Genomic DNA, 15,350 nt, shown 5'->3' on the forward strand with positions numbered 1-15,350 from the left:
TGGGCCCATCGCTTCAGCTTAAAACAGAACTCAGTCCTGTATTTTCTAGACTCCAAGCCCAGCGGTCCATCAGCCTGGGCCATCATCCCTCCTCACCTGTTCGCCCCTCCTCCCACCCCTCTGTGCAGTGTGAGCCCCTGAGACACCCCACTGTGGGCAGCTGTCCCGTTAGGCGCCTCCACAGCCGACTCCTCAGCAGCTGTTTCCTTCCGAAGTAAAGGAGTATTTAAAGGAACATGGGGTGGGAGTCGGGGTGGGGGGCAAAGGGAACAGGGGAGGCCTAGCCTGGGGTCTGGACTGGCCGGCGAGGCCAGAGGGCTGGTGGCCTTATTCCACATGGGCCTGCGGACGGTCTGCGGGGTGACCAGGGCGAGGCAAGTACTCTGGGAAGAAAGGTGGCCACAGGATGGACGCCGCAGGGGTCAGGGCAGGAAAGACGCGCTGTGATTGAAAGGTGCCACCTGTCAAATCTTCACGGGAAATCTGAGCCTCCTAGGCCAGGGGGAAGTGTTGTACCAACAGGGCGGTAAACAATGCTCTCCTTGGGCCCAAGGCTCTTGGGGTAGGGGTGGGGGTGGGGTAGGGTGGGAGGGGGGAGGCGGGGGGAGGCGGGCAGACCCAGGAGCTGGGGGCTAGAAGCCACGGGGCTGGGGCTAAAGGCAGCCCTGGGAGTGAGGCCGCTCAGCTGGAGGGAGGAGACAGCTCCAAGCCCCCAGGCGGAGGCCACACAGGTAGGAGAAGCCCCAGCCGGTTCTGAGTGGCCGCTGCAGCCGCCCACCCCCTCTCCCACCTTCCGAGGCCTGGAGCCTCTCCGCAGAGCCCCAGAGTTGGAGAAATCCAGGCTCTTTGCTAATCCTCTCCACCTCTTTGTCGGCTCTCTGTAGAAGCCAGAGGTCAGGGACCCTGCCCTAGGGTGTTGGGCAACTACAGATCACCCACAGAGCGGCCCACAGGTGGCCATCCACAGGGAGGCCCCGACAGGGGCACAGAGGGCCTTGGGGGTCCAGGCCGGCTGCGGTGGGAGGCAGCCTCTCTAAGCAGACTCTCCGAGGGAGGGTCCCTGGCTAGGGTGGGGGATGGTGGCAGCCTCAGGACCACCAGAAGGCAGATTGGGCGGCACGGGTTTGGCGGACGTAGGAACAGAGCCATCAAGTGTCGTCTACACTATTTGGAGCTTGGAACTCGAGCTCCTGGGTTCTTTCTCGCCCAGTCGACCAGGAGAAACCGGGAGAGGGAAAGGGAGCTGTCTACAGTACAAACTGTAGGCTTCCTGGGGAGGGAGGACTGGGGAAGAGGAGGGGGGGGGAGGAGAGGCCCTGCCGTGAATGGCAGAGGGAGAGAGAGCAGCACCGTCACAGCCACTGCCCTCGCCCACCAGTGGGGTGCCGCTCACTCCAGGCCCCTGGCTGGGGCGCTCGTGGGAGGGGCATCCCTGGCAGAAGCACCGGGCTGGCTGTCAGGAGACCTGGATTCTAGAGACGACAGGACCACTAAATTGTCCTGTGACTTCAGGGGACTTCAACCCCGCGAGCCTCCAATGCCCAGTCTGTAAAATGGGGCCAGTGACACCCACCCCCAAAGGGCTAGAGAGAGGAATGAGTGAGGTGGAGCCAGGCACCGGAGTGTCAGCTGTCAAGCTGCTACAGAATCGTTCGTGTCGGGGCCGAAGGGCGCTATCCTGGCTTCTCACGTCCTGAGTTTCTTCACTCCTTATCTATTTATGACAAGCCTGCAGGGCGGAAAGCCAAGGTGGTGAACACGCAGGACGGCGGAGGCGTGTGTGTGTGTGTGTGTGTGTGTGTGTGTGTGTGTGTGTGTGTACACCTGCCCGTCCTTCCCTCCCCCACTCCCCCACAGTGTGAGACAGTTAGAAAAAGGAAAGATGGCTGTCACCCTCCACTATGCCTCGGCCAAGCACCACCACGCTTTGAGGTGTAAAAGGGGCTTGTGAGCATCTTCCTGGTATTCTCTTCCCCCTGCCTTGTCTTACCAACTAAATGCCCTCATGGGTGGCTCAGTCAGTTAGGCATCTGACTTTGGCTCAGGTCACGATCTCACAGTCCGTGGGTTCGAGTCCCGAGTCGGGTTCTGTGCTGACAGCTCAGAGCCTAGAGCCTGCTTCCGATCCTGTGGCTCCCTCTCTCTCTGCCCCTCCCCCACTCATGCTCTGTCTGTCTGCCTGTCTCTCTCTCTCAAAAATAAAAAAAAAAGACATAAAAAAAATTAAATGCCCTCATGAAGGGGTCAGGACCTTACGAGCTGATGTGTGCTGAGTGCTCCCCTCCGGGCACCTACCCAACTAACTCAGTCCATAGAGCGCATGACCCTTGATCTCAGGGTTATGAGTTCAAGCCCCACATTGGGCGTGGCGCCTACTTTGAAAAAAAAATAAGAAGAAAATAAAATTGGACGCTTAACCAACAGAGCCACCCAGCCTCCCCAAAGTTAAGGGGGTATCTAGAATCCACTTAGGCACTAAAGAAGGTGTGTATCTCTAAAAGGGTAAAGAGTAGGCCATTTCTGGAACAACTTCAGCCAGAGGCTACACCCCCCCCCCGCCCAACCCTAACCCCTATTAATGTCTTAGGAGACCCTAGTTTTCCACAGAACAGTTTGGAAAACCTGATCTAGATGAATCCTATCTTTGGTGGTGAAAACCGAGCACTTGAGAAGGAAAGGGTCTGTTGAGGTCTCAGAGTGGGCGACCAGGAGATGCGGCGAAGCCAGCTCCTGGGCCTCCTGGCTCCCTGCTGAAACGCATCTCATCCTGCTGGTTGGATCCCAGTTTATCCTTTGCTGGGGCTGCTGGACCGTGAAGGGGCTCTGGCGGGAGGAGGGGGGTGCAGTTGGAGGACAGTGTGAGCATCTTTGCAAACTTTGCAAATCTGCGCCCCTCGGAAACCGGTGGGGGCACGGCATCCATGGACCCCAGGACGCTGGACTGGGGGCAGTAAGACCCGAGTGGGTGGCGGGACCAGGGCCCTGTCGCCAGTCCACCTGTCTCCCTGCCTCTGTCCCAACTGCCCAGGTGCCCCGGGTACTGTCACCTAGAATGGTGGCGTTGCAGAAGGCAGGAGGTATTTTTAGCCGGTGACACGAGCGCCTACTTCTCTCACCGCCTGAGTCATTCCCTGAACGCTATCTGAGGCTTGTTTTCTTTGTAAACAGACACCCAAGAAGGGCAGGGGGATGAGCAAGCTGGCCCTGTCCCCCCACCCACCTGTTTCTGTAGACCCTACGGTAGTTACAGTACTTGGACAGGAAACCCCACATTAAGGTGTCATAATGTCCCTCTCCCCTGACTTGTCCCTGGCAGTCAGAGGCTCAGATGTCTCTGGCAGAGGTTAGGAAGAGTACGTGTCTATTCTTTGCCAAAATGAACTCTTTCTGAGGACCACGGGGGGAACTGGGCTGAGCCCCAGACACCAGCCGGCCCAGGTCTTCCCAGATTTGGGGCGTTTTTACACCACCCCCGGAACTAAGCCACATCTGTACCCTGAATGCCTTCCTTTGAATTAACTTATTTTTAAATCCAGTAAATGTATTTTTAAAAGCAACCTTATCTCCCCTATTGGAAATGGAAACTCAATATCACTGGCCAGAAATAGAAAGTAACTGTAGAAATAAGTACAGTGGAAACAGGGCAGTACTACTAAATGCTGTCTGTGTGCTCCCGCCTGCCTTGGGCTCCATTAAGATGGGAGACTAGCCTCTGCTGCACAGGTGTCCCAGATGCCGGCCACACTGTAACCGTCTCACAGCCTTCATCAGAAAGAGGCAAAATCATTGAAAAGGCATTACGTGATCTAATGTTCTCTAAAGCCTAAGCCATGGCCCGCAGAGGGCTGTTAGGTAAACACCACCCAATGTCAAGTCAATGTGGCCCATCACCACGCCTTTGGGGAAGCAGCACTGTTACCCCTTCATTTTATCACGAAAAACGTCATGTCTTGCTCATGTCACAAGCTCAGGCAGTGGAGGACCCAAAACGGAACACCAGGCCTCCAGACCCCCGGGTCAGCGCTTTCCAAGGGCGGGGGCCTCACCTCACACAGCAATGGGCATGACCAGGTCTGCTTGTCTCCACTTTTCAGAGATGGAGCAGAAGGAAGGGGAGCCCTCCTCCAAGGATGGGACCAGTGTCTCCCCAGCCACAGAGGCCCCAGTGACACAGGGAGGCGGAGCCTCTGCTGAAGAGGAGGGAAGAGCCACAGTGGAGAGGACCCTCAAAGAGGGGCCTCCGGATGGGGCCGGAAGGCAGGAAAGAGCACCAGCCGAGGAGAGCACTTCCGCTGAACTTCAGGGGGCAGCAAACGGGCTGGATGAGGCCAAGGTGGAATCCAAAGGGGAGGCTGAACTTCACAAGGAAGATGGTGGGAAGGAAGAAGTCATGGTGGCTCCTCACGAGATGGCTGATGGGAAGGAAGAGACGCAACTGGAACCCAAGGAGGCCACGCTGGCCTCTGAGAAGCCGTCGGCTGAGGAGAAGCAGGCCACGCCTGAATCTGGGGAGGAAGCCCGTGTGATCGAGGAGGCCGAGGCTGAGCCCAAGCAGGCCACTGGGGAGCCGGAGGCCGAGGCTGGAGCCGAGGAGGCTGATGGGAAGGAGGAGGCCACAGCGGCCTCTCAGGAGGAGAGCGACCAGACAGAAGAGCCTGCAGCGGAAACTCAAGAGAAAGCCGATGCCCCAGAGGCCGGGATAGACTCTCAGGAGAAAGCTGCTATGGAAGAGGCGGAGGCCAAGGCTGACGGGAAGGAAGCGGTGAGTGAGGCAAAGTTGAGGAGGGGGAGGAGGCCCCCACAGTGTTCTGGAGCCCCCGGCACCTCAGGAAGCCAGCCCCCGCCTCAGCCCCAGCCCGTTGTTATTCCTTAGGGAAGATCCAGTCTTCCCAGTGACATCAAGAGCCCCGGGGTGGGGGACGCAGCGCCGTGGCACCAAGCTGCCTTCTGGATCTTTCTGCAGTCCTCACAAAGCTTTGGGCAGGTGCTTGTGGGCCCGTGAGCCCACGCAGTTCATGTTCGTTCCAGGAGTCAGGGGGTCCCGAGCAAGAGCAGGACCAGGGTGCGGAGAGAGAGTCGGAGGAAGGAGCAGGAGTGGTTCCCAGCTCCCCCGAGGAATGGCTCGAGAGCCCCACGGAGGAGGGCAGTGGCCTCAGCCCTGGTGAGGGTGAGTCCAGGGAGCCACCCGGAGGGGCGTGCAGACCACATGGAGCAGGCACTCCAGCTTCTCTCCCCCCTTCCGTCCCTCCAGGTGGGGTGAGTCCAGACTCTGCAGCTTCGGGACAGACCAGTCCTTCCACCAGGTAATGTCGAATTCTGGGGTCCCAGCTCCTAGTCCCTCTACTGCTTGCTCCCTTCCAAGTCTACCGTCCTCTGGGCCTGGGTCTCCTGGAGCCTGATCTTGATTTTTTTTTTTTTAAATTTCTGAGAGAGAGAGAGAGGTAGCGTGAGCAGGGGAGGGTCAGAGAGAGAGGGAGACACAATCTGAAATCAGGCTCCAGGCTCTGAGCTAGCTGTCAGCACAGAGTCGGACACGGGGCTTGAACCTACAAATCGTGAGATCATGACCTGAGCCGAAGTCGGACACACAGCCGACCAAGCCACCCAGGTGCCCCTCCTGGGGCCTGATCTTGAGATACTCCAGGATTCCTGGCTTCTGGCCCCCTATCCCAGGGCAGAGCCCACGAAACCAAAGGAGCCTGAGGATGGGAGCGAAGGGAGCACGGGAGCGTGCAGCACGCCTGGTCCTCTCGCTCCCACTCCACTGTGAAAGCCTCCACCTCGGCGTCCTTGACCGGTGTCCATGACCCATCTTCACGGGGCTCTTCGTTCTGTCACTCAGCACTTTCCGTGGTGCCAGCACTACCCACAGAACCTGAACAGAAAGCCTGAGTTCAGACCATGACTATGCCACTTACCAACCACGTGACCTTGGTTTTGTCACTTTTCTCATCTGCCAAGTGGGCACCGTACCCATGCCTACCTCCGAGGATTACTGTGGGGCTTATGTGACATAAAATGTACAAAGCACTTGGGGCACCCGCCTGGCTCATTCAGTAGAGCATGCAACTCTTGATCTTGGGATCATGAATTCGAGCCCCAGGCTCGGTGCAGGGATTAGTTTAAAAGAAAATGTACAGAGGCGTCTGGCTGCCTCACTCGGAGGGGCACCGACATTTGGTTTCAGCTCAGGTCACGACCTCACAGTTCCGTGAATTCAAGCCCCGTATCAGGCTCTGCGCTGGCAGCATGGAGACTGCTTGAGATTCTCTCTCTCTCTCCCTCACTCTCTGCCCCTCCCCCACTTGCACTGTCTCTGTCTCTCTCAAAATAAATAAATACACTTAAAAAAATAAAATGTATAAAGAACTTAGCACAGTGCCGGGTACCCAGCAGGTGCTGGATAAAGTGAGAGCCTTCTTTTCACCATCACATAACTTAACTCAGAAGAAGCTTCCTTTATTTTGACCTGAAATTCACCTCCGTGTCACTTTCGTAGGGAAAGGTAACGGGTCAATGTTCTCTGAGCACTGGGACAGGGAGGTGGCAGCCACAGCTGGGTGCTCTACATGCCCCCTCGATCTCAAGCCTTAGAGCCGCCTTGTCAGGCAGTTCTTCTCGTCCCCAGTTTACAGATGAGGTCGCTGAGGCTCAGAAAAGTGACATCACAGTCCCAAGATCACACAGCAAATAAGAGGCAAAGCCAGGATTCAAACTCAGGTCAGACCTCACACTTAGCTCAGTTCTGCCCACACATCTCACCAGAACATGTGCTCCCCAAGGTTACAGTGAGCCTCACTGACCTCCTCCCAGGGCTGGGCACTGAGAAAAGGTGCAGGGAGTGGGGGCCTCAGTTTCCTAGGCCTTTCTTGACTGCAGGGACCGCCCACCCCAGCCAGTCCCCTGCCCGGTCCCCTGTAGTGGCTGCTCCCAGCCCTCCTCACACTTCTCTCTGCCGTCCCCGCAGTGAGTCTTCACCAAGCGATGCGCCCCAGAGTCCCACGGAGCCCCCTCCCTCACAGGAGAAGAAGAAAGAGAAGGCACCAGAGCGCAGGGTGTCAGCCCCTGTCCGGCCCCGGGGGCCCCGCGCACAGAACCGCAAAGCCATCGTGGACAAGTTTGGCGGGTAGGGCGCAGGCCGCGCCGGGCTTTCCCCCAGGAACCCCGCAGGGGAAGCCCCGGCCGACCTGGGGGGACTGATACCAGGGGCCGGGGCTCCTCCCTGATGGGACCTCCGGAGGCAGGGCCTTGCCCATCCCACCCCTCCCCTGCAGGGCAGCCTCGGGCCCCACGGCCCTGTTCCGAAACACGAAGGCCGCCGGGGCAGCCATTGGCAGTGTCAAGAACATGCTCTTGGAGTGGTGCCGGGCCATGACAAGAAACTATGAGGTGGGCACGGACCAGGGGCCGCGTGGGGCCGGGGACCCTTCCCCAGGGCGGCAAGTCCGCGCGGTGCGGCCGGAAGGCGGCGTCCAGGCTCACTGAGGACTGCTCGGCCCCCTCCCCCACAGCACGTGGACATCCAGAACTTCTCCTCCAGCTGGAGCAGCGGCATGGCCTTCTGCGCCCTCATCCACAAGTTCTTCCCTGATGCCTTCGACTATGCCGCCCTGGAGCCCACGCAGCGCCGACACAACTTCACCCTGGCCTTCTCCACCGCTGAGTAAGCCGCTGCGCTGCAGGGCTGGGGGTGGGGGGCAAGGGCGCTCGGGATGCATTCGCAGGGGTCGGGGAGGTGGTCAGATGGAGGCTGTTCATGAACCCAACACTCTCCCATCGCCAGGGACAGGGACAGTTTCAGGGCATAGAAGTAGGTGAACTTGGCAAAATCCCTGTTTGCTGTAGCTTACGTTCTAAAAAATATTTAAAAAAAATTTTTTTTTAGCATTTATGTATTTTTGAGAGCGTGAGCAGAGGAGGGGCAGAGAAAGAGGGAGACACAGAATCTGAAGCAGGCTCCAGTCTCTGAGCTGTCAGCACACAGCCGGATGCAGGCCTCGATCCCACGAATCGTGAGATCATGACCTGAGCCGAAGTCGGACGTTTAACCAACTGAGCCACCCAGGCACCCCTAAAAATTTTTTTTCATTTATTTATTTTTGAGAGACAGATTGTGAGCGGGGAAGGGGCAGAAAGAGAAGGAGACACAAAATCTGAAGCAGGCTCCAGGCTCTGAGCTGTCAGTCAGAGCAGAGCCTGATGCAGGGCTCGAACCCACAAATCATGAGATCATGACTGGAGCTAAAGTTGAACACTAATCGACAATTGACGGAGCCACCCAGGCGCCCCCGCTATGGCTTACATTTGGAAGGGAGAGACAGATCATGAACACACAGTTCATGTGAAATAGAATGTGGGGGGCAGAGATAGGCACCCTAAAGAAAATGCAGGCGGGGTAAGAAAGAGAGGAGAAGCTGGCCTGCTGTTTTAGACAGGCAGGTTACAGAGATTTGGGGCCACAGTCTGACTCTGCCATTTGTTAACTGTGTGACCTTGGACAGGCTCCTGTACCTCTCTGAGCCTTCACACTCTCATCTTTAAAATGGGCACAGCATTTCCTGTGTCGCAGGATTAGTGTGAGAACTGAGTAAATAAGGAAAGTATAACAGTGCCTCGCCCACAGCAAACCCTTCAAAAAAGAATCTTAGCTGTTGTTCCTCTATTGTGATGAATGACTTCACAGTTTCTTTTTATTTTTTTAATGTTTCATTTATTTTTGAGAGAGAGATAGAGACAGCGTGAGCAGGGGAGGGTCACAGAGAGAGGGAGATACAGAATCTGAAACTGGCTCCAGGATCTGAGCTAGCTGTCAGCACAGAGCCCCACGCGGGGCTCGAACCCACGAACCACGAGATCATGACCTGAGCCCAAGTCGGAAGTTTACCGACTGAGCCACTCAGGTGCCCCGACATCACAGTTTCTTATGATCATTATTAATCGCTTTGGAATCTGGAGGGAGATTTATTGCCGAGGCCCACATGGCGGGACGCCAGGGGTGGTGGTGGGATGGAGAAAGGGGGTGGTGTTGGAGAAGCAGAAGGGGGGTGAGGAACAGGGTGGCCCAAGGAAGGACCTGACAGGCAAAGACGTGGGTTGCTGGGTGACGGTGGAAGGGAGGGATGCTCCCACCACGGAAGCATCAAAGCCAGCCTCAGCCAGAGCTGCTGTGTCTTCCTACCAGGGAGGCTTGAACACACCCTGATGGCCTCAGGGTTCCCAAGGAGCCATGCCAGGACCCCCTTCTGCCCGGCCCCAGGGAGAGGCTCTGAGCCACCTGGTAGAAACAGACTCTGCAGAGAATGTCACCAATAAGGGCAACTCTGACGCCCCGGAAGGCAATGAGGGCACCTCCAAAGCCCTGGGACAGGACATAGGTCACAAGGGACATTAGCAAACACCTTGGTCTGGAACGCTGAGCCCTCGGGTCTAGCCCAGACCTGGCCGCCAACCGGCCGGGAAGTCCCGGGGAAGCAACATTCCCACCTCTGGGCCTGCGTGTCCCTGTGGGCAAAATGGGAAGAGTGAGGCTGAACTGTGATTTTCTTTTTCTTTTTTCTTTTTTTTTTTTTACATTTATTTATTTTTGAGAGACAGAGTGAGATAGAGCGTGAGCGGGGGAGGGGCAGAGAGAGAGGGAGACATAGAATCGGAAGCAGGCTCCAGGCTCTGAGCTGTCAGCACAGAGCCAGACCTGGGTCTCGAACCCACGAACTGTGAGATCATGACCTGAGCCGAAGTCAAACACTTAACCGACTGAGTCACCCAGGGGCCCCTCTCTCTCTTTTTTATTTTTAAATATATTTTTAAGTTTATTTATTTTGAGAGACAGAGAAAGAATGTGAGCAGGGGAGGGGCAGAGAGAAAGGGAGAGGGAGAATCCCAAGCAGGCTTTGCGCTGTCAGCACAGAACCCTCCGTGGGGCTACATCTCGTGAACCATGAGATCATGGCCCGAGCCGAGATCCAGAGTTGGACACTTAACCAACTGAGCCACCAGGTGCCCCTGAGCTGTGCTTTTCAAATGGGGTCTTTCTTTTCCAGTAGGTTCTTCACGCAAAAGATTAAGTGAATGCCCAACATATAAAACAGATTAAAGGGGACCTTTTTCTTTTTCTTTATTAAAAACTTTCATTTAACTAAATAACACTTTCCTTATGAAACTTAGATATTGCTTCAAGCACGATCTCATTCATAAAGCTTGACGTTCGCGGCTGTAACATGTATGTAATTAAACAGGCAGAGAAGGTGCAAAGCATGTCCTAACCCAAATGACAGTTGTCCACAGCCTGGCTGACATTGGACCACGTGACCCATTAACACAAACCACTACCACCCTCTGGCTTCATGCTTATTTGAGGTCATCCCTCTTCTCCTCAGCCACCTGCTCATGGTTACGAGTTTCTGGCAATAACTATACCACCTACAAAACCTTGGTTTCAGACATTCCGGTCTCTACCTGTCCCCACCCCTCACCTTTCTTTTTTTTTTTTTTTTAATTTTTTTATTTATTTCTAGGAGAGAGAGAGAGACAGCGTGAGCAGGGGAGGGTCAGAGAGAGAGGGAGATACAGACTCTGAAATAGGCTCCAAGCTCTGAGCTGGCAGTCAGCACAGAGCCCGACGTGGGGCTCGAACCCACGAACCACGAGATCATGACCTAAGCGAAAGTCGGACGCTTAACCGACTAAGCTACCCAGGCGCCCCCACCCCTCACCTTTCTAACTCACTTCGTTTAGCACCCTCACTGCAAGAGATTTTTTGCCCTGTGGGGACTTTTTTTTTTTTTTTTTAATGTTTATTTTTGAGACAGAGAGAGAGGCAGAAGAGAGAGGGAGACACAGAATCCGAAGCAGGCTCCAGCCTCCAGGCTGTCAGCAGAGGGCCCAATGCGGGGCTTGAACTCACAAACCGTGAGATCATGACCTGAGCCAAAGTTGGACACTTAACTGACTGAGCCACCCAGGCATCCCTGTGGGGGCTTCTAACCCTTTAACATCACCATTTCCCTCTCTCCATCAGCTTCCTTATGTCTTTGATTTCATGGTCCATCAATGTCATCACTCAAGCGGGGGACATTTCTAGGTCGAGAAGGGCTTCTGGAGCACAGCAGCTCCGTGCCCAACACCCTTCTAAGGATGCTCCCTGAGGCATGTGTATGGCGCCCTAGGGCACTAAGGATGCAACTGGAAAACCACCAGCCTTGATCTTCCAGAAGATCCCTAACAGGTTCACATTTTCCTGCCCAGGGATGGAGTGAGCGCCCTGGGGTAGGAAGCCAAGGAGGTCAGGAGGCCACATCCTGCTCTGGGCTCAGAAGCACCTGTAAGGACGCTGAGAAGCCCCAGGACTTGAGGGTGATTAGGCGCCAGGTGTCCTGCTGAGCGCCCTCCCCGGGTCCCCTCTCATTCCATCCGGTCAGCGTCTTACAGTGTGGGGAGCAGTAGTGGGGTCCCTGGACGTCCTAGGTTCACACAGGAGGGCGCAGGGCGTGACACGCGAGTGAACCCCCAGTGGAGACGGAGAGCTGTAAGTGAACATCAGGAACCACGTGTCCCTGGCCTGCAGGACGTGGGTCATTGTCCCCCTGCGCTGCCCTGCTGGGTTCCAAGCCAGAGCCATGGGCAGGCAAACTGAACAGTCAGGTGATGACGCTGGATAGAGAAGGGTGTTGGTGGGGATGCCTGGGGCTGGAGAGTGCAGAGGTCGACCTGCCGGATTTGAGCCCTGCCCCTTCCTTCTTAGCGCTGAGGGTCTTGGCGGCTGACTTACCTTCTCTTTGGGTTTGGTGTGAAGATTAGGTGTGCAAAGTAAGGGGGCCCCTGCCACGGCCATCGCCTCCCACTGCCCCCGTTGGAGAACTCACCTGATTCCCGTGGAATCCTGGGATGAGGGGGAGCCGCCAGTGGCCGAGCCCCCAGAGGGCTCCATCAGCTGTGCTGCCCAAGGAGCCCGGCCCCGCCCCCCACAGAGCCCGCAGGAATGATGCTTCTCCCTTGCAGGGGACCAGCATCCTGACTCACACCCCGGACTCACCTGCATTGGGTAGCAGGGAGTGTATCCCATTCCTGGAAGTCTTCCAGTCTGTGCTCCTCCCCCGATCTCAGGCCAGCCCAGTTTGGGTGTGAGCCCCACTGTCTCTGAGCCCCAAGAGAGGATTTCTGCTGGGCCCCCGGATTCACCTGCTGTCAGCACCCATGGCAGTTTGGCAGGCTGGGGCTGCCGAGACCCAGCTTCAGGGCGAGGATGCCAGGGACAGGCTTAGGGTTGAGTTCCGGCTGCGCCACTCACTTTGACCTTGAGGAAGTCCCCCAAATGCTCAGTCTCCAACTCCTCTTCTGCTGGTTGAGGATGGAGGGGAGGAGTGCATGAGACCACTCAAGGGGAAACCCTAATAAAGTATGTGCCATGTGGTACCAAGGCCCCAACAGTGGTTTGCTCTGATTATCAGGCTTGGCAAAGCCAGAAGCAGCCCATGGTCTCAAAGAGCAGCTGGGAAGTTAGAAAAAGAGGACTTGCTGCTAAACTCCATGCAGTTCCTCAAACATGTGAAGCACTCCTGCCTCAGGGCCTTTGCACATGCTGTTTCCTCTGCCCGGAATCCTCTTCCCTCAGATATGTACATGATTTATTCTAAGAAGCCTTCCTCGAGCACCCTATTAAAAAACACCCCCGACATAGGAACCTATCCCATCTCCCTTCCCTTATTTCCCCGTAACCCCTCTCATCATCTGATGGACCATGTACAACATGTTTGACTATTGCCCGCCTTCTGCCACGAGACTGTCAGTGACACGAGTGGGGAAGTCTGGGTTTTGCACGGTGCTGAATTCCCTACAGGAGTGCCTGGCACACAGTAGGTCCTCAGGAAATACAGAGAGGCTGCATGAAGGAGACTGTGCATCTTCAGACCTTGTGGACAGTGCTGATGCAAGCTGCACTCTGGCTAGCACTGGGCTCCGTGCTCTAAACTCACCGAGGCACTTGGCCTTTCAGAGCACAGGCGGGCCAGCGCGTCAAGGGGGCGGTTAAGGTAGGACTAGAAACCAGAGGTCTTCCTCCCACACGAGCACACACAGCGCACTGGAAACATGGGCTCTGGGATCAGGCCAGGCTATGTTTGAGGGCAGACTGTCAGGGTCTCAGTGATCTCATCCGTGCAATGGGATGGTTGGCCGAGATGACCTCCCGGCTCCAACACACACAATTCTGTGGGTTTCATCCTTGCTGGGCGGCCCCCTTCCCCTGCGCCCCACACCCTTCAGCTTTGGCTCTGCTGCTCACCGCCCCCTACCCCTGCCCCTCAGGAAACTGGCCGATTGTGCCCAGCTGCTGGAGGTGGATGACATGGTGCGGCTGGCAGTGCCTGACTCCAAGTGCGTCTACACCTACATCCAGGAGCTGTACCGCAGCCTGGTGCAGAAGGGACTGGTGAAGACCAAGAAAAAATGAGGAGCTGACTGGCGCGGTAGGCGGAGGTGGGCAGGATGCCCAGCTGACCGGCCATGGCCCCGAGGCCACAGTGCTGGAGCTCGAGCAGGGCAGGTGGCACCAGTCGTAAATGCATTAAAAGTACTTTTGTAAAATCTTGTCTGGCCCCTCAGTGCACCCTACACCCTTCCCCCCAGCCCAAGAACCTCGCTCACTCTTGGATAATAAAGCCTGGCCTCCAGGCCTCCTTACCTGACATGATCTTCTCAACAACATGACACCATCTGGGAAAGTACGATGGCCTCGGTCCCACCACTAAGCAGCTGTGTGACCTTGGGCCAGTGACTTAGCCTCTCTGAGCCTGTTTACCATCTGAACAGGCATACTAGGAGTTCAAATCTCACGGATGTGCTGGGAGGGTTAAACGAGGTAATGAAATCAGCAGAAAGCTTTGCCCGGTGCCTGTCACATTAAGTGTTCAATGTGTGAGGCCAGAAGTAAACGCATTCATATGTTTTGAGCCATCGGTGGTATTTTTCCCAATTCTCTTTCCTCTTTCCACCCTTCTCCCAGATTAGGGAATTCCAGGACAGGTGCTGGGATAGAAGATTCTCGAGAAATCTCAAACTAGGTTAGTGGGGCCTTGGGTGATGCCCTCAACTCAAAGACACCCTGCATTTGTGTCCTGTGAGTAGTAGTTTTCCGGCAACTTCGACCCACTGCCCCCTGAAGGTCCTTCCTTCAGGTTAAGTTAATCCCTTGGGCCTGGGCTGAAGTTTTGGCTTGGCTTTTCTTTTATTTATTTATTTAAAAAATTTTAAAACATTTATTCATTTTTGAGAGACAGAGAGTGAGTGGGGGAGGTGCAGAGAGAGGGAGACACAGAATCCCAAGCAGGCTCCAGGCTCTGAGCTCCTAGCACAGAGCCTGACACGGGGCCTGAACTCACAAACTGTGAGATCATGACCTGAGCTGAAGCCGGCCGCTTGACGGACTGAGCCACCCAGGTGCCCTATTTATTTTTATTTTATTTATTTTTTATTAATTTTTCAAAAACCTTACATCCAGGTTAGTTAGCATATCGTGCAACAATGATTTCAGGAGTCGATTCCTTAACGCCCCTTCCCTATTTAGCCCATGCCCCCTCCCACAAGCCCTCTGTTGGCTTGGCTTTTCTATTGCTCATTAGGGACGCACCTCTGAGCTGCTTAGAACTTCCTGCTCACAATCCTGTCTGGCTTAATCAGCCATTTGGAGCTTGTGTGCAGTTGAGAACAGCTCATGAAAAACACAAACGAAAATCAGCTGGTTTGGCACTGCAGCAGGTAGTGTGGACTCTGCCCGGATTGGCAGAGCGGACCTGGCAACCCACCGAAGCACTCTGTGCCTAAGTTGCCTCATCTGTAAAGCGGGAGCGTGTTGACAGCCTCTCTGTGTGGCCAGCTCTGTCCACGGTGTTTGGGGTTACATGAGGCTCGAAGCCCAGAGAGCCCCACTTGGGAAGAGGGCCACACCTTTGGGAGATGGAGCTAACCCTCACCTTCTCCTGATTAAACCACATCATCCTCTCCATAAACACTCCGCTGGCTCCAAATTAATCTGTGACTTCAATGGGTGGACAAGCAGATGCTTTCTGTGTACCCGCCCCCCCAGCCCCACCCTGGACTGGAAGCTGGAGGGCTTCCTCCCAGCTTGAAGCCTGGCCCCCAGACTGCAAGTGGTTTTAAAGCCTGGGGTGCCTGGGGGCTCAGTGGATTGAGCATCTTACTTTGGTTCAGGTTGTGACCTTGCAGTTTGTGAGTTCAAGTCCTGCATCAGGCTCTCTGCTGTCAGTGCAGAGCCTGCTTCAGATTCTCTGTTCCTCTCTCTCTTTGCACCTCCTCTGCTCACACACTGACTTTCTCAAAAAATGAAAAAAAATTTG

The 15,350-nt window shown here is 55.5% G+C and overlaps 1 protein-coding gene across 1 annotated transcript; it reads left to right on the forward strand.

The window, feature by feature from the left end:
• Positions 1–1,758: 1,758 nt before the first annotated feature.
• Positions 1,759–13,472, forward strand: SMTNL1 (smoothelin like 1). The gene is made up of 8 exons (XM_039245014.1): positions 1,759–1,774; positions 4,095–4,762; positions 5,029–5,161; positions 5,252–5,303; positions 6,968–7,126; positions 7,275–7,389; positions 7,512–7,663; positions 13,303–13,472. The coding sequence occupies exons 2-8, from the start codon at positions 4,097–4,099 to the stop codon at positions 13,445–13,447; spliced, it is 1,422 nt and encodes a 473-aa protein (XP_039100945.1). The 5' UTR covers positions 1,759–1,774; positions 4,095–4,096; the 3' UTR covers positions 13,448–13,472.
• The last annotated feature ends 1,878 nt before the right edge of the window (positions 13,473–15,350 follow it).

This window comes from Hyaena hyaena, unplaced genomic scaffold, assembly GCF_003009895.1.
Source record: "Hyaena hyaena isolate Hyena2069 unplaced genomic scaffold, ASM300989v1 scaffold_252, whole genome shotgun sequence".
In the NCBI taxonomy this organism is placed as follows: Eukaryota; Metazoa; Chordata; class Mammalia; order Carnivora; family Hyaenidae; genus Hyaena; species Hyaena hyaena.